Source organism: Mustela lutreola, chromosome 4 (assembly GCF_030435805.1).
Source record: "Mustela lutreola isolate mMusLut2 chromosome 4, mMusLut2.pri, whole genome shotgun sequence".
Classification (NCBI taxonomy): Eukaryota; Metazoa; Chordata; class Mammalia; order Carnivora; family Mustelidae; genus Mustela; species Mustela lutreola.
Genome location: NC_081293.1, coordinates 196,089,712 through 196,114,894, shown reverse-complemented (window position 1 = coordinate 196,114,894; position 25,183 = coordinate 196,089,712). Strand labels below are relative to the sequence as shown.

At 55.7% G+C, this 25,183-nt stretch overlaps 1 protein-coding gene across 1 annotated transcript; it reads right to left on the bottom strand.

The window, feature by feature from the left end:
* Nucleotides 1–299: 299 nt before the first annotated feature.
* ZNF282 (zinc finger protein 282) lies at nucleotides 300–23,459 on the bottom strand. Its single transcript, XM_059172176.1, has 8 exons — nucleotides 23,179–23,459; nucleotides 20,493–20,912; nucleotides 13,988–14,114; nucleotides 13,370–13,489; nucleotides 11,964–12,083; nucleotides 9,911–10,024; nucleotides 8,683–8,796; nucleotides 300–2,204 (listed from the first exon to the last, which is right to left on the bottom strand). The coding sequence occupies exons 1-8, from the start codon at nucleotides 23,341–23,343 to the stop codon at nucleotides 1,417–1,419; spliced, it is 1,968 nt and encodes a 655-aa protein (XP_059028159.1). The 5' UTR covers nucleotides 23,344–23,459; the 3' UTR covers nucleotides 300–1,416.
* Nucleotides 23,460–25,183: the final 1,724 nt, after the last annotated feature.

Here is a 25,183-nt window from a genome sequence, read left to right as displayed (position 1 = left end):
CTTGACACAAACAAGGGTGTCGGGGCGCGCCACCCCATCCCAGTGCCTGGTCATGCAAGATGCAGAAATGGAGACCGTGGCCCCTCAGGACCACGGAGTGGATGCACCAGCTCAAGGGAGTCCTTTGGGCGCCTCCCTGAGGCGCCTGCAGGGTCTGGGGCCGAGTGGGGTCTGTGTCCATGTCCTTGAGCACGGTCAGCGAACAGATAGCACCAGTGGGGAGGCTCAGGGCAGGAGACTGAGGCTCTCAGACTCTAGCACCCACTTGCCCGGCCCTCCTGGGAAGAGACTCACTTCCTCACCTCTTTGCCCTGGGGAAACTGGAATAAACCGACAAGGTGAGGTCTGACCCAGGGCAACAGCTGCCTCTGGAGGGCCGGGTCACTACTGGGCAGTGACAAGATGCTGCACCAGATTGAAGGACTGGAGGTTCGAAGGACCGGCTGGGGGAGGGGACCTGCCGCCTGGGAATGCCTACACGGGAAGAGCCTTTCAGATGCGCGACCCAGGGCATTGTGTAGCTGATGGGTTCCCCAACCCCCAGAAACCCTGGGAGTTGGCCCCCTGCTGCTTTCTGAGTCTGGGGAGGAGACCGGAGAGAGAGAGAGAGACCGGGAGAGACCAGACCCAGAAGCCTCTCAGCCATGGGAGGTAGGCAGTGTGTGTGGTGGGGGGGGACACTGCACTGGGGTCAGAAGCCCTGGTCCCAGCCCTGCAGCTCTCTTCCTGTGTGATCCTGGTAAACCAGCCACCTGGGCCTCTTTTCTCAGTAGGGACAATCCTACCCCTCAGAGGGACAGGCTAAGGGTGAAAACGGATAACGGATAGAAAACACGTTTAAAAAAGTATAAAGCGCTATTAGAACGCGAGGCAGTGCTGTCATCAGAGATGGTACCCCTTAGCTCATCCCTCACCTCCCGTCACACTTCTGCTTCCTTATTCAGCCTCTCTTAACCTTAGGGCCTTATTTATCTCAGAGGCCTTCTGAGACTGCCTAGTTGCTTCCCCCGGTCACCAACTGTGACGCCAGTGGCCGCACTGGACAAAGTGAGGTCTGACCCAGGGCACGCTAGGTGGCGAGGCGTCCGAGGGGGCTGCCCCAAGCCTCTTGCCTCCTCACTGTCCATTCTGGCACCTTCCCTGGGGGAAAGACACTCAGCAGGCCCCTTGGATCACCCCCACGAGACGAGCTGGCCATCCACTCAGGCCGGACAGGTCTAGGGGACCCCTGTCCGACCCTCGGGGGACCCTGTCTGGAGTGCAATCCCTCTTCCCAATTTCCAGCAGGTGGCAGGCGGAGGGAGGGAAGGCGCGCTGAGAGAACCAGGGGCAGGATCAGGGGTGCTCCGGCCACCTCCCAGGCCAGCTCCCCCAGCCCCGCTCCGGCCTCGGGCCCTCCCCTCCCCCAGCCCAGCCCTAGTCGTGCTCCGGCGGCGCCTGGAGAGGCCGAGGGGCGCCGAGCCCCGGGCCGCCGCTGTGCACGCGCAGGTGGTCCTTGAGCGACTCCTTGTAGCGGAAGCTCTTGCCGCACTCGCCGCACGTGTAGGGCCGCTCGCCCGTGTGGATGCGCTGGTGCTTGAGCAGGTTCTGCTTGCGGATGAAGCTCTTGCCGCAGAGCGCGCACTGGAAGGGCCGCTCGCCCGTGTGCAGCCGCTGGTGGTTCTGCAGATGCTCCTTGCGGCTGTAGGTCTTCTCGCACTCGGAGCACTTGTAGGGCCGCTCGCCGCGGTGCGTCATCTGGTGGCGGATGAGGCCCGAGTGGCAGTTGAAGCTCTTCTCGCACTCGGCGCACTCGTACGGCCGCTCCTTGGTGTGGCTGCGGTGGTGGATGATGAGGCTCTTGCGCACGCCGAAGCTCTTGCCGCACTCGGGGCACGAGTAGGGCTTGCTGCGCGCGCCGTGCAGGAGCAGGCTCCGCCGCAGGCCGCCGGGGCAGCAGCTGCCGCAGCCGCCGCCGCCGCCCCCGGGGCCCCCGCCCGCGCCGCCGCCGCCGCCGCCGCCCGCTCCCCCAGCCTGCGCCCCGCCCGCGCCCCTCTCCCCGGCCAGCGCGGGGAAGCCCTCGTCCGGGGGCCCCGCGCCCGGCGCGTTCGCGTTCTCGGCCGCGGGCAGCACCGGCAGGCTCTGCGGGGCGGGCGGCGGCGGCGGCGGCGGCGGCGGCTGCTGCGGGGCGGGGGGCGGGTTCTTCACCAGCAGCAGGCTGTCACCTGCGGAGGAGGAGACACGGAGTCGTGACGCGCTGGACAGCGCTCGCTCCGGGCCCGCACCAGCACCACCCGCCCCCACCGTCCCCGGGAGAGGGGCCTGGGGCCTTAACCGACTCCCCCGGGGCTTGGCGGGAGTCGCAGGCGATCTGGACCTCAGTTTCTCGGAAAAGTGAGGGCCCTGAGCAAGGCCGGCGGCCACGTTCCCTTTGGCTCTGGGGCTCCCTGACCGTCGACCTGTCCCAAGCCACCGGGGGGAGAGCACCAGCAGCAAGCAGTTAGTAACGGGAGGAAACTAGCAGGGGCGGGGCCTGGGGCCTGGGGGTGGGGCTATTTGGAAGTCACTTGGAAGGAAATAATGAGACTTAATTGCATTCTGATGTTCAATGCTAATTTATCTAAGGCGAATTTCTCACTGGGAGGAAAGAATGTACTAGAACGTATCCACGGTGAAAGCAGACAGGAGGTCCGCGGAAATGAAATGCAAGGGGCGGGGACCAAAACCATGCGGCGTTTTTCAGTCCCGTTTCCTCTGAGCTAGTGCCCTTCAGACTCGAACAGCTGCCGGGTCCCAGGCCCACCCTGGCGTCTGGTCCCATCTGCGCCCTGACCCCGGTGCCCGCTGTAGTTAGGGCTCCTCTCACCCCTTCACCCCCACCACCCCATGTCCCACCTCACGTGCCCATTCTCTCCCTGGAGGAGCCCCTCCTCCACTGAGGGGCAGCTGGTAGAAGAGTAAAGAAGCCTTTGCTCCCACCTCTTGTTGGCATCCTCCGCCCAGGTCCCATCTGCTCCCTGGAGGCCATTTCCGGGGCCACATCTGCCCCGCTTCCACCCCCCACGCCCCTGCTCATGGTGTCTGCCTGAGGCCCGTCCTCCTCACGTGACACCCCTAAACACACAAGGCCCAGCCTGCCCTCTCCATCCCCATCAAAACTGAGCAGAGAACCTTCTCCACAGGACACGGGCCAGCGGCAGAGGCTGAAGAAATTCTCCCGACCTTGACCCCCGGTGCCAGGCCTTCCATCCTGGGGGCTGACTCTGGGCATCCTCTGTCCCTCCACACAATCTGCGACTCACTCCTTCATAGGCCGTATTCTCAGGAGGACCCCAAGGAAACCACACGCATGGGAATCTCCATCTCAGGGGCTGTTTTCCCGGAAACCCAGCCTGAACCGGTCCTGTTCCTACCCTGATAAGGTTTCAGACTCGGTGTGCGGGTCAATCCGCTTCTCTCACCCTCTCATCTCCCTTCCTGACCCCCATGACTCCCGTGCTCAGCGCTGGGGTCACTCACCATGACACACCCCTTATGCCTCTGCTCCTGTCCCCTCTGCCCTGCTTGCCTGGGGACCCCCAACCATACTCAGGCAACTGAAGACAGCTGGAGAAAACTGCACAAATCTCTAAACACCCCACCCCCTCAGCCAGGCACCCTGCTACACTCTTCAGTGTGCCCTACTTCTCCATCCTCGGCGAGGGTGTCGTCACACCTTTTCCTCCAGCCTCTAACGTGAGCACCTGTACCCTGGACGTCACTGGCTGGGAACGGATTCAGACATAAGCACATGGCCTCGTTCTGGCTGATGACATGTGAGGAGGGGGCTTCTGGGAATTTCCTCAACTCCTTAGAGTGTAGGAAGAAGGATGACCCTTCCTTTCCCTCTCGTCTAGAGGCGATTGCTTGGAACAGCGGCTGCCATCTTGCTCCAGCCATGCCAAGGAAGCGGAGCTGGGAGTTGGAAAGAACCTGGGTCCCAGATGACCTCGCCTCATCCCTGAATCAACTGAGGCCGAAACTGAACTGCCTCTTAGCTCTACAGGAGGAGATGTCTTAGTTCCTCAAGGTAGTCTGACTCAGGGTTCTAAAGCTAATGGAGTGCACCCTACTGGACACAGGGGTCCAGTGATCCCCCAACTTAAAAGAACTCTCTCCCTAGACCCCATGTGCTCCTAGGCTGCAGCCACCGTCTCTCCTCATGTCTGACCTCATCTCTGCTCCTTTTCAGACCAATATTCCTGATGAGTTCTCTACCCTTGCTTTTACGTTTGCTCTGGAACTCCTGAGATCCGGCATGTGTCCCAGCACGCCACTGAAATAACTTTTGTCAAGGTCACCAACAGCCTCCAGCCTGCCAAATCAATCCGCCTGCCTCTTCCCAAGCCGGCACATTCATCCTAACCCGTCACTGGGTTTGAGCTAGTTGACCTCTCTCTCTCTCTCTCTCTCTCTCTCTCTCTCTCGTCTCTTCTCTTAGCCTGCGTGATGCCAGGCTCCTCTGGATTTCCTCCAGGCTCACACCTGCTCCTCTTTCATTCTTTGTCTACATTCTCCCTAGGTCGCAGAGAGGCCCCGGCCTTAAAACAGCCTCTGTGTAATAATTTAACAGGCCTTTGTCCTTGGTTCCTAGGAGATAGCCTCTAAATCCTTGGAATTTCTAGGGTGAGAGGAGTGTCTTTGTTATTCACGGTGGGCTCCGATGTTTTATGCTCACGGAGTAATTCATGGTAAGTGCCCAAACAGTTTAAGCTAAAGGGAGAACCCTGATGGGGGCTGGGTATGCCAGAAGGACCATCCACAGACAGGATTAGAGGGCTGGGGCTTTGAGCCCAACCTCTGGAGAGTAGACAGGCTAGAGAACAGCTCACGTCAAGGCCGGTAGTTTAATCAATAAGTATATAAAGAAACTCCAGTAATGGGGCACTTGGCTGGCTCAGTGAGTTAAAGCCTCTGCCTTCGGCTCAGGTCATGATCTCAGGGTCCTAGAATCCAGCCCCGCATCGGGATCTCTGCTTGGCGGGAACCTGCTTCCTCCTCTCTCTCTGCCTGACTCTATGCCTGCTTGTGATCTCTGTCTGTCAAATGAATAAACAAAATCTTTAAAAAAAAAAGAAAAAGAAAGAAACTCCAGTAAGAACTCCGGACACAGAAGTGAGCTCTCTCATGGCCAGTACTCTGCATAGGGTCACCCATCACTGCTGGGACAGTGACACTTCCTGATCCCACACGGAGCAGACAACAGAGGCTTGTTTTAGGACCCCCTCCAGAATTAGTCCTATGGATCTCTCCTTTCGGCTAGTTCTGATTTGAATCCTTTTGCTCTAATAAAACTAATTATGAGTGTAGCAGCTTTCCTGAGTCCTGTGAGCTGTTGTAGTCAAATGCTGAAGCTAGGGGGTTAATGGGAACCCCTGCATTCATAGGGCTGGGCGGAAGTGAGTGGGCTGGGGACCCTTGAACTGGCAGCTGGTGTCTGAAGCAAGAGCGGTCTTGTCAACTTCACCTACAAAGTCTGCTCTAATTCCGGGTAGTTGCTATAGAAATCACTGCAGGTTACAATGCCCAAAGTCATCTAGCCCTGCGCTCTCTCTTGAACGTTCATCTGCCTACCAGGATGCCATCTCAGATCAAACAGACCCAAAGCAGAGCGCTGGGTTTACTCGGTAAACCGGCTCCTTCCCAGCACTTACCAAGTCATTAAGGGGCGCTGCTGCCTCCTGGTTCTTCAGGGCCCAACCCTGGCTGTCACTCCTGACCGCTCAACCACCACACACAGCTGCTTAGCGACGCGTCTGGAGTCTGTCCTGAATCTGTCCACTTCTCGCCCGGAGCACTGCCCCCATCCCAACTCTGAGCGACGGTCATCTCCTCACCTTTGTGCCAACCACATTAGCCTCCTAAATGGCTTCTCTGCTTCCAGCCCATGGTCCCCTCCAATCCTGTCCGTTCTTGACCTTATCTTTTTAAAATGTAAACTAAGGAGCACCTGGGTGGCTCAGTTGGTTTGGCAACTGACTCTTGATTTTGGATCAGGTCATGATCTCAGGGTCCTGGGATCGAGTCCCACAACCAGCTCCCTGCTCAGTGGGGAGACTGCTTCTCCCTCTCCCTCTGCCTCTCCCCACTGCTCGTGCTCTCTCGCTCTCCCTCTCAAATAAATGAATAAAATCTTAAAGAAAATACACATTCGTTAATAAAACTGAGGAATCCCTTTTACTAAAATGTAATGTCCAGTTAGGCTGAAGTCAAACAGGACACCAGGTCTTATTGCAAACCCCCGGGCTGGGGAAGGAGTTTGATAGGGACGGGTACCCTATAGTTCCATGTTTTACCCGTGACTCCCACAACTCTCTCCCCTTCCAGCTTCTCTCCAGAATACACGATTCCATGTCTTTAAACCTCAAAGAAATCACAGGTGAGATACTAGTTTCATTAACAAGTGGAAGGTCGTGCGCCTGGGTGGCTCAGTGGGTTAAAGCCTCTGCCTTCGGCTCAAGTCATGATCCCAGCGTCCTGGGATCAAGCCCCGCATCGGGCTCTCTGCTCAGCAAGGAGTCTGCTCCCCGCACCCCCGCCTGCCTCTCCGCCTACTTGTGATCTCTGTCTGTCAAATAAGTAAATAAAATCTTAAAAAAGAAAGAAAGAAAGAAAGAAAAAACAAGTGGAAAGCAGGCCCACTTTGGGAGAAAGTCAAGAGGCTCTGGTGACTGGGCAGGTAGGAGAAGCATTTCCAGATGCTTCTGTTGCCCAAACTCTGGGCATTGCCCCTCCCCGCAAATGCTAAAGTTTGAAGGCCTCCAGAGATAAAACATGAAGCAAATTGTTCTCTAACTCGGCATATCCAAACCAAGGAGGTAAAATGGTCTGGTCACTTGCAAAGTCTTGCACGCTCGGCACTGACTTCCCTAGATCCACCCCCATGACCACACAGGTCTATAAGAAAAGGCTCATCCAGGCCCACGCACCCCTAGTGAACTTGGACAAATCAGGCGACAGCATTGAGGGACAAACGTCTGGGCAGAATTCCTGGCACAAGGTCGGATGAACTAGTACATACGCCTGCAAGGCCAGAAATAGTGGCCCGAGTACCAGCAAGAAAGAAGTGGAAATTGCTGTCACTTCTTCCTGTCCTCGCGGGCAGTGGCCCGGCTTCCCCGTCCCACCTCCCCCCAGCAGCAGGTTGGGAGAGGAACTGCTCTAAGTTGTATTTGAAACAAGGGCATAACACTGCTCCTCTCCGGCTCCCTCCGGCTCCCACCCACCACACCCCCCCGGCCCCCGCCTGCCCTTCCAGGCTGGACTCAACTTGTCTCAGACACTGGGATCCACTTACCTGACTTATAATGGCCTTCCTGGTCAGAAATAATCTATGTCCGGGCGCCTGGGTGGCTCAGTTGGTTGAGCCACTGCTTTCGGCTCGGGTCATGATCCTAGAGTCCTGGGATCGAGTCCTGTATCAGGCTTCCCTTGCTCTGCAGGGAGCCTGCTTCTCCCCTCCCTCTGCCTCTCCCCCTGCTTGTGCGCTCACTTTCTCTCTCTCTCTGTGTCAAATAAATAAATAAAATCTTTAAAAAAAAAAGAAAGAATCTACGTCCTCAGCTCTTCCCTCGCTTTTAAGCTCCTGGGGGTGTCAGGGGCGAGCACGAGGAATGCGCTGTTTGGCTACTCCAGTGCTCTGAGCAGCAGACGCTAAGTCAGCTATCTTGAAAACAAGGCGATGGTCGTGGTTCTGGCAAGGAACGCTAGTCAGACGCCAAGAGTGTTCAATAATCCACAAACATGTGCCCAAGTCACTGGCCAGTAAGTGGAATTTCAAAAAAAAAAAAAAAAAAAAAGACCCAGGAAGCCCAAGTCAGGTGAGACGTTTGGTTCCATACTTGATGTGGATTAAAAAAAACAACAACAATCCCCTCCCCCAAGCCGGCCTTCGGTCTCTTCACCAGTGACTGTGGGGAACCCACTCGGGGCTGGCTGGGGGCCCCGGTCAGTGCTTTCCGGTGCCCGAGCCACCTGCCCCATCACTGTCTGCTCCAGTGCCAGCGGGTCAGCCCCCCCCAAGCCCAGCCTTCTCTCCCTGCTCTTAGGGGCCCTGCCATGTCCCTCCAAAAGCTGTGCTGAAATCCAAACCCCACGACTACAGAAAGTGACCTTCTTTGGAAAGGGGCTCTTTGCAGAGGTAATTGTGAAGATGAGGTCATCAGGGGGAGGCCCTGATCCAGTCTGACTTACGTCTTTAAAGGAAGCCAGCCAGGTGAGGAGACACACACGCACGCACGCGCGCGCGCGCGGGCAGAACGCCACGGGGGGCAAAGGCAGAGACAAGAGACACATCTACAAGCCAAGGGAACACTAACCATTGCCACAACGGCAGAAGCCAGGGATAGGCAAGACAGGGTTCCCCGATGGCTTTCGGAGGGGGCATGCCCCTGTCGACCCCTTGACGATGGACTTCTGGCCTCCAGAGCCCAAACAGACAACACATTTCTCTTGTTTTAAGCCACCCGGTTTGTGGTACATTGTTAAGACGGGACAGACACACAGCTGCCATCCTCCAAAAGGAAAGGGGATAGCGCTTCGATGGAGACGGGGGGACGGCTGCCACGACAGGACATCACCTCTGGGGGTAGGGGAGGCGGAGGCAAGCCACCATCCCTGTGGACGAAAGACCCAGGGGCCCCGGGGTGGGGGGGCGCTACTCACTGGGACCAGAATCTAATCCGAGCTCTCCTTCCATCGAGTCACGCGGGCCCCACGGGTACGGCTGCTCCTCCTGCTTGATCCACGACAGAATGTCATGCGCTGAGATCAGAGACTCTGCGGATGGAAAGAAGGCAGTCTGAGTCCTGTTCCCTTCCACGGAGCCTCCCCTCAGAGGGGAGAGAGCCGCCACGAGCAGAGGCCACGGCCGGCGCTCGCAGGACACGTGGCAGCTGTGGTCTGTTTCATACTGGCCGTCCCCACCCTCCCAGCTGCCCCCGGACACAGCGTCTCGCTTGTGCTCGCTCCTCCTGCAGCTGGCCCTGGAGGAGGAGGCCCGGCCCGAAGTCTGTGCAGCCACAGATCGGAACCTGCATCTTCCAGCTCTGTCCACGGAGCCCCAGAGCAAACGGTGGGTCCAGAACAGGACCGAGGGCTAAGCAGTAGGACTTCAGAACCAGCAGTGGGAGAAGCAGTGAGCCAAGGTCTCTGGAGAGCGGAGGTGTGGACTGCTGACTCTACCAGGAACAGCTGGCTTTGCCACCGGGCCGGGAGCCCTTCAGCTTCTCCACTGTGAAGTTGTACAGTGGAAACAACAAGGAACACTAGGTTTTATGTCCGCTCCTCTCTCCCTGGTGAGTGGGGGAGGATGAGACTCTGGGATCGTAACCAAACAAGAGGACACTGGACTTCTCTAGCTGTGAAACACACGTGTGCTTGCGTACACGCACACACACACACAGACACCCATGCAAGCGTGCACACACACACACACACACATACACACACACAGGCCCCAGAAAATGGATCTTCTTTATTGTTCTATATGCCTGGACCCTACCCAGAAGTTTCTGGGAAGACATTTATTTAACTAGTGTTCACCCACAAAAACTTGCAGAAAATGTAAATTTCTTTCTTTCTGTCACAAAAATATACACAACTTTTAAAAGCTTTTCAGGTTATACTTACTGTTCTAAAACTGCCATTGCAGAAATAATTTTAGTATTGGTTACGCCGACACAATAAATGATCCATTTAATGGTTCGTTTCAAAAAGCCCTCTGCACTTTACCAATGGTTATATTCCAAAAACTGCTACCAGAGGAATACGCTGCATTTTATTCTCTGAGCCTTTCACTGGCCTTAACCAGAAGCGATCAGATTGATTTCCCGGGACACAAAACTCAGTAAGAATCTCCTTGTCCTTGATACCATCCTGGTGTCTTGCTCACCTGAATTGGGGTCCGTTGGGATATCTCTCTCCGCCAGATCCTGCTGATCCCACACGCACGGGTGCTCCTCCTGTTTAATCCGGGACAAGAGGTCCTGGGCAGAGGCCGGTGAGTCTGGGGAACAGAGCAAAGCATGCGTCGGGGGACACGACAAGCCTGCCAGTTTGTGTGCTGGGTAAATCTCTCATTTCCTGCAATTACTTTTTTTCCCTAAAATTCAGGCATAATTAAAGGATGCTAATTAATTAAAAGCTTAAGTCAGCCTGGCCCCAATTAATGGAGCCTTTGCTGCCAATAAGGGTATCCTACAGGGGAGCCCATTCCTGCGGACTCCAGGCCTTACACGCACACTCAGCTTGAAAGCAGAGCACCAGCACGGACATGGGCATTCCCAAGGGGATTTTCCCAGGAACATGATGCCTTCCAGGAAGCCGTTTAGATCCAACATTTCGTTGGGATTTTTCTTTCTTTTTCTATTTATGTACTTATTTTAGAGCGAGACAGAGAGTGATCACACGAGCAGGGGAGAGGGAGAGAGAGTCTCAAGCAGACTCTGTGCTGAAGACAGAGTTCCATGTGGGACTTGATCTCACGACCCTGAGATCATGACCTGAATTGAAACCAAGGGTCATACGTTTAACGGACTGCATCGCCCAGGCGCCCCCTTATTGGGATTTTTCTAAGATGTATGCTACGTCTTCTTTCTTTTGTGGTCTGTTAAAACCTCATTCAACATCATTGCCTTCTTATCTCTTACAGATTTCTTTGAAAAGACTAATAATACTGGACCGCTGTCCAGGGGCACACCTGTGGGAATGGGACTGGCCTTTCCCCAACTCCAACGCCACTAGCACTTACGTGGGGGGGCTGGTGAGGCTCTGACCAAGGGGGGGCTAAGGTTTGTGGGGTTCCAACCTGTGGATAAATATCTTACTAGATCTTGTGATGGATAACTTTGTGACAGCCAGGGCACAGTACCCACATAGTTGCACGAACATTATTCCTTTTTTCTTTTCTTTTTTTTTTTTTTTTTAAAGATTTTATTTATTTGTCAGACAGAGAGTGAGAGCACAAGCAGGGGGTACAGGGGGCAGAAGGAGAAGCAGACTTCCTGCTGAGCAGGGAGCCCGATTCGGGGCTTCATCCCAGGGCCCTGGAATCATGCCTTCATGCTGAAGGCAGATGCTTAACCGACTGAGCTACCCAGGCGCCCCCAGACATTATTCTAGATTATTTCTGTAAATGGAGTTTTAGTTTTGTTTTGTGTGTGGGTTTTTTTTTTTTTTTTTAAGAGAAGATTAATATTTCAATCAATAACCCGTCTTCCACAATGCGGGGGGCGCTCTTCCCACCAGTTGAAGGCTTCCACAGAAAACGATGGCTCACTCCTAGGGATGAAGGAGTCCGGGCAGATGACTGTCCTGGGTCTCCAGCCCACAGAAGGTGCACATGGCAGCCTCTACAGTCCCTGAAGCCAGTTCCTTAAAATCAGTCTATCTGTCTCTCTCTCTCTCTCTTTCACATGCAGACACATACCCACACACACCCTGTGGAGTTTCTCTGGAGCATTCCAACACACATATGCTCTCAGAGGCTTCTCACAGAGTCCAGCTGGACCGTCATGTAAGAGGAACCCTCCAGCCTACCCCACGGGCGCAGAGGCAACAGCCCATAACTTGCTGAAGACAACGAAAGCCCTTCCCAGTCAGGAGCAGGGTGGACGGACGGACAGACGGACAGACGGATATATTCCCCGACCACAGTGGCCATCACTCATTGTTACACTTAGTACTTCCACCTGATGCTCCTCTTCAAGGGGAGGAGCAGTTAAAAACCGATACAAAAAAGAGAGAGGAAATAGGACGAGCTAAGCCCAGATGTGCTGTTGGTGCCCACGGGAAATCCCGTCTCTCGGCCCGTCCCAGACCCAGTTCCTCCACTTCTGGCTCTGGCCTCTGGTTGGCCACGTGCAGCGGGCGCTGGCGGGGGCCTGCAAACCCTGCTGGCTCTTTCCGCTCCCTCCCTGGCTTGGGCAGCCGCTGGGCCCACTCACCAGTAATGGACTCCGTGGGGATGGCTCTTTCCTCCAGGCCCCGCTGGCCCCGGACACACAGTGCTTCCTCCCGCTTCACCTGTGAGGACGAATCCTGGGCAGGCACCAGTGGCTCTGCTCCTGGGGCAAGAGAAGCATGTCATTTGGTGTATTGTTTTGAACAGTCCTCACCCAGATGTCCTTGGTGTCAGGAATGCAGGCGATGGCACTCGTCAGCATGGGGGGCCTCAGGTTCCCGCGGACAACTGTGGGGAACCCCAAGAAGCGGAAGGTCTCGGGGGCAGAGAAATAATCAGTATTCAGGACGAAGGGGTAGGCCAAGCCGTAGGATGAGATGTAATAAGGCCGGGAGAGAGTTCCAGCGAACGGCCCAACCTGGGGTTTGTTTTCATCAGAACAAGGCCAGAAGTTTGACCTCTGGGTACAGAGGCTCCTTTTCGTTTTTCACCCCAATCAGAGACAGGTGGCCACACACACACACACACACACACAATCATTAGCAAGCCTTCCACCTGGCCGCATCCTGCATGGATAACACACAGCGTCCTCACACATACAAGACAATGACATGTCCTCTCTGTAGACCCCAAGGTGTGACAAACGGGGTGTGTCCTTCTGATGTTCCATGACGCAAGGTACGACCCCTGAGAGCAGGGAGCTCAGGTCAGGGGCAAGATCAGAGGAAAAACCGGAAGACCTGAGTCCTGGTTTCCACTGTGGCCCCAGCCCAGCTGGGGAGGCAGCCGACCTCTCTGGCTCAAGGCCTGCTGGTTCCACCCACAACACGGGCACAGCAGTCACCATCCCAGCTCACGCACGGGGATGGAGGACAAGGTGACCCTGCTGAGGGCCAGGGCCCTGCTGAGCTCAGCACCTGCAGTGCTGGAAAACGGGGCGCAGGGCGTTCAGATGAACTGCTCCCAACAGGCCAGTGCACAGAGACAGAGTCGATCAGTGGTGGCCGGGGGCTGGGGGTCGGGAGAACGTGAGAGTGACTGCTCACGGGTCCAGGTTTCCCATGACGAAGAGGTTCTGTGCTGGTTACACACCTTTGTGAACCCCTGGATTATATACTTCTAGGGGTGACTTTATTTATGGCATACGGATTATAGCCCAATGAGAACAGACTGGAAAGGAGGGGGCTGCCTCCAAGCGACCTTCTTGAAGAAGGACAGAGTCTGTATGATAAGGCAGAGAACACGGCTCAGGCTCGGCTGTGCCCGGGGCAGCCCCACTCCGGAGAGCGGAGGCCCTGAGGAAAGGCCTCCGGGGCTCAGCCAGGACCAGAGCCCTGGCACCTTCCATCTCGGTGAGAGCTGACCGGGGGCGGCGCTGTCTGGAACGAGGTCTCCCTGGCTCCTCTCCCGCCCCTCCCTGGACCTGGGGCTCTTGTCAGCTGCCATCACCTGTGTCTGGGTCCATTAGGATTTCTCTCTCTTCTGGGTCACGCTGCTCCCACACGCAAGGCTCTTCCCTGGGCTCCACCTGTGATGGGGCATCTGGCTTGGGCACTGTGCCCTCCGTGTCTGGAATGAGGGAGGGGAAGGAAGGACATGGTGAAGTTGACCCACGGACCCCGATCAAGGGCGGCGGCAGAAGTCTCCCCACTCCAGAGCCGAGAGCCCCTCTAGGTGGTACCCTCACCTACGTCAACTAATCTCTTGGGAGGAACCTGAAAACAAGGCACCAGATTCCCAGTTCTGGTGCAGAAACATCTGGACCCCGGCAGCCAGCTGCAGCCCGGCTGTGGCCTGTGCAAGGCTACGGGGAGGCAGCTCATGGTCACGTGCCAATGACGCGGTCTGGCCATATTCCAGAATGAAAGCAGCTCAGTGCTATAGTGACAGGCCCTCTTACTGGGTTTCTAACTGTCATCTGGTTATACTCGTTCTGTCTCTATGGCCTCACGAGCAGACAGTCACTCGCATCTCCATCAGGGATGAACTTGAACGCTGTGCCCGCGTCTGACAACCATTCCACTGCGCTCTGCCCAGACTGCCCCGGAGGAGGGAAGGAGCTCTTACCCAGGGACATCAGGGTTTTATAGTTCTCCTTGACGAGGTTGTTGTAAAGCTCCTTCTGCCATTCGTCCAAGTTCTTCCACTCATCCTCAGAGAAGTAAACGGCGATGTCAACAAACGTCACGGGAACCTTGGCCAAAAGGAGTCTTAGTCTGACACCTGCTTGCCCCCCCTCCATCGGCCACGGGGCCCCTTCTACCCCAGAGCCGGCTTCTGCTCGCCCCAGCTCCCCATCCCCCAAATCCCAGCCCGGTCCCCTGGAGTGGAGTCAGCCCACCCTATTCTGGATCTTCTCATGCTCCTCAAAGAAAGATGGTCAACACTGCCTTTTTTTTTTTTTAAGGCATTTCACCATATCCTCTGTAATTTCACTTTCAGGGGGACGGGGTCCCTGAAGGTAAAGCCAAAGTCAATCCTGCTTTTGGCACGTAGGGTGAGAGTGGTGTGGAAGGTTCTGGGCAAGGGGACCAGTGAGCTGAGCACAGTAAAACCCTGTTAGGAAACCTGTCTTTCCAGTCAGGTTACTACCTCAGCAAGGTACGCAGTTACATTTTTGTCATTAAAAACATGTAAATCTAAGGGAAAACATGTAAATCTAAGGGCAGGCGCTGAAGCTCCAGGACCGCGTTCTGTTTTGTTCACGGCGACATCCCAAGCGTCTAGAAGCAGAGTCTGGAGCCAGCAAATATTTGTTGACTATGTCGAGCGGCTGTTGCCAACAGGAGGAAGAGCCCTGGCAGCCTGAGTCATCCGTCCCAGATGCCGGGCCCCTGTTCGTCCAGGCAGTCTCGTCTGTTCCATGAAACTGTTACTTTGGTTTGACAAGGATCCTCGTCTGGGCTATTCTCAGACGCTCACCAGTGTGGCCTCGCCTTGGTCCCCATCGTTCAAAAGGGTTTCACTTCACGACTTTAACGTCTGAACTTCCCTTCTGGGACATGTAGCCCTGCCCCCTCAGCCCCCACCCCCACAGGACCAGTCTTCCACTCACACTGGGCAACCCAACACCCCCCCCCTTCTCCCCGGCCCTAATCTGAGTCCACTGGTCTTCACACCTGCACACAGGACCAAAGCTAGCCCAAGTGGCACCTCTGTCCCCATCAGGAAAGGACAGCCCTCTGGGCTCCAGGCCCTCTGGTGTCCAGCTCGGTGAGTGGGTGGCACCTTCCCCTGAGTTGGAAATGTCTGTTCTCACATCAGGTGCCCATAACCCCACGGGTATCCTGTGCGGGTGTGGTGGGCACACGTGTGTCACCTACTACTGACAGCTCACCCACCAGCCAGCTTTAGAGACAGAACACACCTTTAAATTTCCTGGACCTTCCACCAGACTGGGGCATATCCCCAAGCCGCGAAAATGGATACAGACCATTCTCTTCATTTTCACTTCCTGCCCCTAGAAAAAGTCATGGAATTCTGCCAGTGACACCTACCATTCGTTCATGCCACTCGTCCCAAGGCTGCTTCGGAAGCCTCTGGGGATCTTGCAGACGTCTCTCCTGTGCTCCCTGGGAGACTTCTTTCAACTCTGCCTTCTCCCCAGCCCCCCCCGCCCCTCCCGCATCTTCCCCACCCAGGAGCCGGATCCAGGATCAGTCCGGGAGCCTGATCCCGGTTGGCTGCTGGCAAGCTCCCTTCTCACCAAGCCAACCCCCTGCTCACGTGCCCTTCACTTCTCCAGCACCTGCCTGTGGGACTCAAACACTCAAACTTTTCTCTTTGACGTCTCAGGCTCTCCCTCTCCAATGGCTTTCCCTTGCAAGTCACCCGACCTAAGACGAACCACCCGCCACTCAACCCCAAAGTCTCAAGCAAACTCCACTCTGCCTCTTTACTTGAAACACCCCAAGAGACACGTTTTGTGTTTCCTTCTTCACAATCCATGCATCCTTTCCCACCTTGAAATCTGTCCGTGAACCAACCCCCATGGTCTGAAACCACACCCTGAAGGCCACCAGTAGCCATTGTTAACCTGTACCCTTTCAGATCGCCTTTCTGGAATCCACTCTTGCCTGGTTCCCCCGACTCTGCTTCCTCCTGCCCACCCAGCTTACTGCCTCCTCCTCCGCCCCCAGCCCCTGGCTCTGCCCTTCCCCGTCCCTCTGCTTTCTCCTCCGCAAGCTCGTTCTTCGCACAACTCCCGTGGTTACCTCTTTGCCAACAAACAATACTCTTCCATTTTCCTTGCTCCCTTTCGGGTTCAGATTTCAAGGGCCCTCAGAGCGGCTCCATTTAATCATCTCTGAAGTACCTCAACTAAATGTTTCCAACACCAAGTTCATCATCTTTTCCAACATGCCAACCCCTCTGCGTCACCTCACCATCTCTATGAAGTGTCACAATTCTGGAATCAGAGTCCCACAGTTGGAAAGAGACATCAGGACATAAAAACTTCCCTGGGCCAGGATACAGCAGAAGTCTGCCTGGCCAGAGACGGCAGGGAGCCTACCTATGAGTTATCTGTCAGCCAATTAACAGACATACTAGAATCCAAAAGGCGTGTGGGATCTGAGAAACAACAGCCTTCCCTGAATCCCACAAAGAGAACGCACTTAGCGTGGCTGACACTACACAGTGAATTATAACTATTAATCGTAACATTAATTAACTCTCTTGTGGTGGTTCATGGTGGTGGGTTTTAAAATATATCCACAAATTCTTCGGCAGTCCCTTCAAAAAGTAGAGTGCAGTGTTCCTCCCCTCGAGCGTGGACAGGATTTAGTGACTTGCTTCTAACAAACAGTGACGTGTACAATTTCTGAGACCAGGTCATAAAAGACAGGACAGCTCCATCCGGGTCTCTCTCTTGGCTCACCCTCTCTAGGCGGAGCCGGCTGCCATGTTGTAAGGACACTCAAGCAGCCATGTTGGAATGTCCACACAGTGAGAACCTGAGGCTTTGCCAATGGCCAAGCGACTGGGCCATCCTGGAGGCAAAGCCTCAAGCCTCAGCCAACCCTTCAGATGACCACAAACTCAGTCAACAGCTTCATTACAACTTCATGACCCTCTGAGCCAGAATCACTCAGCCGAGCTGCTCCTGAATTCCTAACCCACAGAAAATGCAAGATGGCAAATAATTATATTTTTAGGCTCCAAGTTTTGGAGTAATTTGTTACCCGGCAATAGAAAACTAAGACAACAGGCTACATGGTCTTGCCCGTCAACACAATCAGTGACTCCTCACAACCCATCAACACAATCAGTGACTCCTCATCTTACAGATGAGAACACTGAAACTCAGAGTGCCCAGCCGGGTATTTACTGACAAAATTATGTACTTAACACTTCACTTCTTCCGAAAAATATGGAGACCTAGAAGACCCAGTCCCTCACGTGGAAGCCTGAGCTCTCCCGCCGGACAGAGTCACACGGCAAACACTTTCTGGATACCGACTGAAGCCGGTGCAGTTACAGGCAAGGAGACACAGTGGTGAACCAAGCAGAAATTACGTTCCGGTCAGGGAAGACCAACCAAGAAGACAAAAAAAGAAGTAAATATCTAAGGTGCTCGATGGCACAGCGCTTTGGAGAAAACGGTAGCAGGGATGGGGAAAGTGGGTGCTGGGACTGGGGGGACGTGGTTCTTTGGTGTTGGGGGGCCCATGGAAGGGCAGACCTGACGGAGACGACAGGGAGGGAGCTTTCCCAGGGAGCGAAGTCCCTGAGGTCAGACTGTGTGGGTGGAAAGGAGGGGACAAAAGGGACAGAGGGGGGGTGAGGTCAGAAAGGTGGGGCCGGACAGGGGCCCTGATGGCACGGGGGCTTTTGCGCTGCATGAGGTGGGAAGGCAGTTGGGGGTTTAAGCAGCCGTAACCGATTTATATTTTTAAAGGACCGCTCTCGCTGCGGACCACTCTCGCTGCTCTGCCGGGAACAGACTGTGTGGGGAAGGGACAAGGAAGGAGACAGGACCAGGCAGGAGGCCCGGGCAACTCTCAGAGGCGAGGTGACGGTGGCTTTCCCCAGGCAATGGTGGGGGCCGTGAAGGGGGAAAGGAGTGCTCAGCCTGGTGACGGTATTCTGAAGAAAAGTCAGACGACATTTACGAATACATCAGAAGGAGGGCTGAGAAAGAGAAGCAAACGTGACCCCAGAGTTTTTGGCCCAAGCCACTGGAAGGGCAGAGCTATTTCCATGGGGACGAGGGTGGGGCTGAAGAGGTTTCAGGCAGGAGAAGGGAGTTCAGCTTCGTTGTGTTAGACCTAAGACATTGCCTGAGTCCTGCTGCAGTAGCAGGTAAGCCCGTGAATCTGGCTTTCAAGAAGGAAGTCTGGGCAAGAGATGGGGAGGGAGCGGGCGGCGGAGACTGCTGACAGCACCCAGGCTGCACTTAAAACCTGAAACTGAGCGAAATCATGAGGGAGGGAATAGAGAGAATGAGCCAAAGGCCAACAACACCCAGCCCTGGACCACCCCAAACCTAAGAGGTCAGGAAGAGGTGGGGAAGCCCGTGAAGGAGACTGAGCAGGAGCCACCAGGAGATAGGAGATAGGTGACCTCAAGAGAGGTCACCTGGAAGCCCCGGGAAAAGCTGTCTCAAGGAGGGGGTGGTAAGCTGCGTGCAACGTCACCTCGAGGGCAGAGAAGATGATGACAGAATGGACTGTGGGCATCATGAGGATGGAGAGGTGGGAGCAGAAGCCTGACGGGCAGAGGCTCCAGAATGATCCAATCATCACCTTACGGGGATACTGAGAATAGAGGAACACATGCAATCAGAGTGTGGAGGACGCAGCGTCAGAATCTGGATAACTGGAAACTCAAGGGGACGCATGGCCTAGGATCATCTGCAGACGGATTTCAAGAAAAGATGACAGATGGAGGAGGAACCACAAGATTTAACGAGACTTAAAAGACACAGCCCCTTCTTACGTTCTCATTCAAATAAACTAATAGAAAACAAATTAAACTGCATTTGGAAGAAAAGAACATTTGAACGCTGATTGGATACTTGAGTAGGTGGAGGCTTTTGTGGTGGCGGTAGTAACGCTAAAGTCTTATTTCAGAAAAAGAGTCTCCACCTTTCAGAGCAACACACTGAAATATTACCAAAACCAAAACCAAAACCAAACCCAAAACCCAAAAAACTGATGCCTGAGATTGGCTTCCAAATAAAACAGGAGGGGAGGGGGGTCGGAAGGGGGGGGTGGGGTTATGGACATTGGGGAGGGTATGTGCTATGGTGAGTGCTGTGAAGTGTGTAAACCTGGCGATTCACAAACCTGTACCCCTGGGGCTAATAATATATTATATGTTTATCAAAAAAATTTCAAAGTTGAAAAGAGAAAAATAAATAAATAAATAAATAAATAAATAAAACAGGAGGGGATGTGGGTGGGGCCTGAGAGGAAACAAGACTGACCAGAGCTGACAGCTGTGGGGGGCTGGACGATGGGCCCGTGATGGTTCCTCACCCTATTCTGTGTACTTGTCTGCATGTTTGTTTTCTATAATAAAAAGGTTAAAAAGGAGAGGGAGAGAAGGGACCGGAGACGGTAAATACGATACGTTTAAGGAATTCTGCTTAAAGGGGAGTAGAGACATGAGGCACTAACTGGAGGGAGAGGCAAGGCCTAGGGAGGTTTTCATCACAGAGATGGGTGACGTCTAGGACATCTAGAACGGCCCGCAGGGGGAGAGTGGACAACACAGACGAGAACGGGGCGAAGTGAGTGGGTGGGGGGAGTCGGTGAGGGGTGGAAGCGTGGGCCAGCAAGGCCGCGGGAACAGGGAAGCCAACAGGCTCCAGGTGGCAGCAGGGAGATGAGCATAGTGGCTGCTTCTTGGAGTGACTCTACGTTCTCAGTAGACCAGAAGGCTGGGTCATTGATGGACAGTGCAGTGTTGATGATCCAGGAGGTAGGGGGTGGGGGCAGGTGCAGAAGAGGGAGTGGAAGAGGGAAATGGAACATGAATTCTGAGCTGCGAGAAAGCCCACAGAGGGGATGGCCACAACTTCCTGGCAACTCCTGTGAGCGTAGTCTGTCTTAGCCGCATTCAAATGTGCATGTGCAAAGATAACCAACGACCAATGGTCCTCTGTAGGTGCCAAGTGGAAAACCCAAGCATGAAGAGTGGCAGGAGTCTTCAGACAACCAGATACCTTGGGTTATTGGGAAAGGTGACAGGAAAGCCTGACAGAAGCAGGCAAAGTCTGTGGAGAATAGGTGGAGGGCAGCCTCACAGAGGTAGAGCATTCGTGACTAAGTTAAGGAGAGGCAGGCTATAAGAGACATTGAAATCAGGGGTGCCTGGGTGGCTCAGTTGAGTGTCCAACTCTTGATTTTGGCTCAGGCCATGATCTTGGGGTCACGAGATCAAGCCTCACGTCCAGCTCCACGCTCAGCACAGAGCCTGCTTAGGGCGCTCTCCCTCTTCCTCTGTCCCTCCCTCCCCGCCCGCCCCTCACCACAAGAGGGAGTGTTGTGAGAAGGACCAGCCAAATGAATCAAAAGTTTTGTGCCAGTCCTCACCTCCATCTCTTCCCCTGGGGACCACCACATACCTTGGGCACCTCCCCCTTGCTGCCCGGGGGCAGCCTCAGGACCCAGAAATTTCGGTTCCTCAGCAGGTTCTCCATGTTCTCCAGTCGCCTCTGCAGCAGCCCATACTCCTGCAGCAGGGTCCCCAGCACGGCCCACTTGCTCTCCATGTGGTTCCCGAACTCCACGGCCGTCTTCTCGCAGTCCGCCAGCTTCTTCTCGGCTGTCCCCGTCCGCCCCTCCAGATTTAGCAGCTGGCTGGCCTGGGCATCCACCTTCCTCTCCACAGCCTGAATGGCAGCCACCACAGTCCAGAGTGAGATCTCTGCCGTGGGCAGCTGGGGCTCTCGCATCATGCGGTCCGGGAAGACAGGTGCCCTATCTGGGAAGGGCGGGAACTGAAAAGGCATCGGTCGCCGAGCATCCATGTCCCACTCTTGAGCCTGTGTGCAGAGGGAGAAAGTGACAGCTTGGGCAGAGACCCTAGGTGAGGTGGGGAGGGGAGCCTGAGAACAGAGAACAACGAATCAGATGCCACAGCTTCCCACCCTTCTGCCATCTCCGCCCCCCAGGCTGGGGTGTTCATTCCCGTCCCCAGCAGTAGCTCGACTAGTCCCCTAGTGAACCTTCCCATTTCCGGCCTGCAGGAGTCACGACAGGTCACTGGTTTACCCACCGGACCCTTTGCAAGTCAAAGGCTGTGGACCGCCACCCACGGTGTCACCTACCCCTTTCACAGCACAGCTGCTCTCTTCAGGGGCTAGGCCTGATGATGAACTCTCTCTAGAGTCACCTAGTGCCTTCTGATTCAAAGTAAGAATTTCCCCGCTTAAGTCATCTGACCCTAATCTCCCCTGCCATCTCTAAGCAGGTTAGGGCAAGAATGATTATCTCCGCTTTAAAGATGATGGGATTGAGGCAGAGAGACAGCGATGGCCATTCCACCGCTCCTGGTTTCACTGCCAGTGGGAGGAGCGCGAGGTGTTGTGGGTAACAAAAGCACGGTTCGGGTAAGCGGCTGCCCCCGTCCTGGCAGCTGCGACCAAGGGAGACCCCAGAGAGCCCACAAGAGTGAGCGGACGAGCAGTGTTTTTTTCCATATCCAACTCCTGATTCACATTTTCTAAAATGAAAATAGGTTTGCTAAAAAACACCACTCACTGAGGAGAGGAGGGGACATGCCTGTGAGGACTTACCAGGCCCCTTCCTACCCCTCGAAGCTGAGGCCCCTTGAGTCCATGTAGGGAGCTGAGCTATGACCAAGAGAGGGTGGTCCCAGGTCCCTGGTGACCCGGGAACGGGTCCCATACCGCACCAGGACCCAGGGCTTCCCGGCCAACAGCAGGGCTGATAACTGACTCCCCTCGCCATGTGGGGGACGGGAGGGGCTGTCCTTTTCTTTCCTCCCTGTTGCTGCCGACGAGGCCCTCTGGCTGGGCAAAGCGGAGGCCTGCTGCTGAGAGGTGACGGGGGCTGACCAGGGACAGGCATGCCACTGCCCTCTCCAACTCAGAGCGGCTATGAGAGCCACAGAGGAGCACCCCACAGCTCCCAGGGAGTCCACCCGAGACATGGGATAGAGGGGAGCAGGGCCCCGGGTGCCAGACCCTGCTAAGAGAAGAGGCGAAGTTTCCATCAAAGCCATCCATCTGAGCTCACGCAGGCCTCGCTCCTGCCGGCACATAGTAAGAGAAAAGGGCTGATGGTGAAGTTCAGGGCGTCACCAGGCCCAGATGACTTTTGGAAGGTTCAGAGCCCTCAACCAAAAAAACGATCCCACACAGCACAGCAACTCCTGGCTAACTGGTGACAGCCGGGTGGAGAAGCAGGCCGGGGCACGGAGGGGCTTCTGCGGGGTGAGCCCGGGGCGGCTCCTACACTGGCCCCGGGAACACTACTCAGCTCTCACGCTCTGCACAGTGTCCCGCTCCCAGACTCCAGCGCGCACTGAGATCCTTACGGGGCTCCCAGACCTGACGGGGGTCCACTCTCCACCCCGAGACGCCGCCGATCGCACAGGCTGGGGACAAAGTTGGGCGTCGGGAGTCTGAAAAGCTGCTCAGGTGACTCCAGAGTGCAGCCAAGTTTGCCAACGGCTGCAGACGAGGCAAAGTCACCTCTCAACGGCCCCCTTCCTCCGCCACACCCGGAGCAACGGGAAAGTGAATTACTCGTTGCACTTGGCGAGAGACGGCAGTACAGCGCTCGTGCACACCTTTCTGTCCAGGTGGCTGGGGTGTGACCCCGCGGGGGCACTCCGGGGCGCACACGGCCGGTGGCCGGGGGACGAGCGCGGCGGGCCGAGCGCTCCAACGCCCAGCGCGAAGCGGAGCCCGGGCCGCGGTGGGGTGGGGTGGGGGCCGCGGTCACGGCTCCGCTGGGTCCCCGCCGCCTTCCTCGCGGGGCCTCCTCGGGGCGCCGGCACCGGGCCCGGCCAGCACGCGGCCTCGGGGCCTGCTGCTCGGCTACGCACGAGCGCGCGGGCCTGGCCTGCTCGGGGCCGCTGCGCCCCGCCTGCCGCGCGAGTCCGCCCGCGCCCCGGCCCGCGCGGGGCCTCGGATTCCGCCCCCGGCGCTTCGCCCCCACCGCCCCGCACGGCCCCCCGCCGGCGCCCGCAGCCCCGCGCCCGCACCCCCAGCCCCGCAGCCCCGCGCCCCGCCCCCACGGCCAGGCGGCGCGGCCATGGCGCTGGGCGGGGGCTGCACCCACCTGCATGGGCGGCATTCCCTCGGCCATTTCCCCGCGCAGCGCCGGCTCCTGGTGGCACACCTCGTCCGGGGGCAGAGCCTGGGCCCAGCTCCAGCTCCCGCTGTCCAGCCCCAGGCCCTGGATGCCCAGCTGCTGAGGCTGCGGCCGTGTTGACACAAACTGCATCCTGGGAGTGCTGTTCCCCGCTCGGGCCGGCCAGGGAGAAGAAGAACGTTTTCCAGGCGCCTTCCCCCTCGCCGGGGCCGGACAGCTCCATCTACAGCCCGTAGGAGCAAACAGTCCCCTTCGGCGGCGCTCCCCGCCCCTGCGCAGCCAGCTCGCCAGCCAATGGTCTCCGAGCTCCTGCCCGCCTGCGGGGACGGCGGGGGCCACTTGGCGGGGGGCGGGGCCGCTCCCACCGCCGCCCCCAAAGTGGCCCTGGGAGGATCTGCTCCCGGGAGCCCTCCGTGTGGGACGGCCTGCCCTAAAGTCCCAAACAATGCCAGGTCCTGATTGCTGTGAATTCTGCAGATACGTATTGGGTATCCCAGAGGAAAACGGGGACTGACCCTTTTGAAATTTTTGCAAGACGAATCCTGGCCTTTGCCCTTCCCTCCTGCCTTTGCGGGCTTTACCTCCCACTCTCCCTCCCCAGTCCAAATTTACTGGGACCAATTCCAGGCCTTTGCATTGGTCTGGCTGATATAGAAGGGATCTGGGCTAATGTGTCAGAAGAGGACGGTACTCTCCCTCCCAAGTAAGGCGCAGGGCATTTTAACAGCAGGCTCTGCTGAAACCTTTAAATGTAGGTCAACATCACTTTGAAACATCAAGCCAAATCAGAGGAGGAACCAAGGGAAGGCCCAGGGAGGCCGCTGGACAAGAGAGGGTGAGGGCGGGAAATTCACCCCTTCATTCCACAAATATTTATTGAGCAGCTACTAGGCCCCAGATACAGCTTAGGCAGAGGTGGGCTTTATATTTGCATATACCTGAGATTAAGTTCCCAAATCACGGCTCTCTAGGTGAGACTGTGAGCAATTTCACTTCTCTGAGCTTCCCTAAGTCTCTTCAAATAGAAATGAAGCAAATAATGTCTGCTTTGCAGCTGTACAGTCAAATGAGGTAAGATCAGTGCTTAGCCCATAACAGGCACTCAGCAAGGGTAGTTACCCCCCAGAGATAAGTCTTACAAGCATCCTTAAAATTGTGGCTACTCTGTTTTCCTAAATGACTGGTTCCTATCTTCTTAGGACAGAGATCTCCAGAGCTACTTACTGCCCTGTGTAGAGGCAGACCTACCACACAATTACCTCAGGCGGGTACCCTTTGGTCCCACTGCTTAGTAAAATAAAGGGCATTACCCGCCCAAGTGAGACGTGTGCTTAGAGCATCATATTCAGAACAATTACCAGGTGCTTTCTCTGTCAGGCATCCAGATGCAGAATGAATATCTTGTGGACCCCCATATCCTTAAGCGGTTTACAGGCTTGTGAAGGTTATGTTCCTAGAAGTCCGTGATGGCCTCCCCTCCATTCCCTGGCCACAGGCTGTGCCTTGATTGTAAAAACCACGTCCACTATTGTCAGGGGAACCAGACAAACAGAGTGTGAAAAGTTCCAGGTAAATTTATTTCCCCAAGTGAGACACATTTCAGAGTGCATATTCTGACCCACCAATCAACAATCATCTTCTCGCTTTCCTAAAGGTGGGAAAGAGAGGCTGGATTAGCCCCAATGGTTTAAGCCATCTTTTCAGTAAAAAGCAGTTAAAACCCTCAAGCATTAAACTAGTTATAACACTAGTTATAACCGACTTACACAGTAAGTCACTATCACAGGACAGCCGCTGCGTGTTGTTCCTTCACGGAGGGTGGATTTTCACGAAGCCCGCCACACCTGAAACCCCTGCAGTCAGAGCGGCTGCCCAGGGCCAGAGGTTGCATTCATTGCCACGACATACACAAAGCGACTCAAATCCAATAGAAGTTAAGTGCATGGGTTTCGCTGTACTAGAGCGGTTCTGT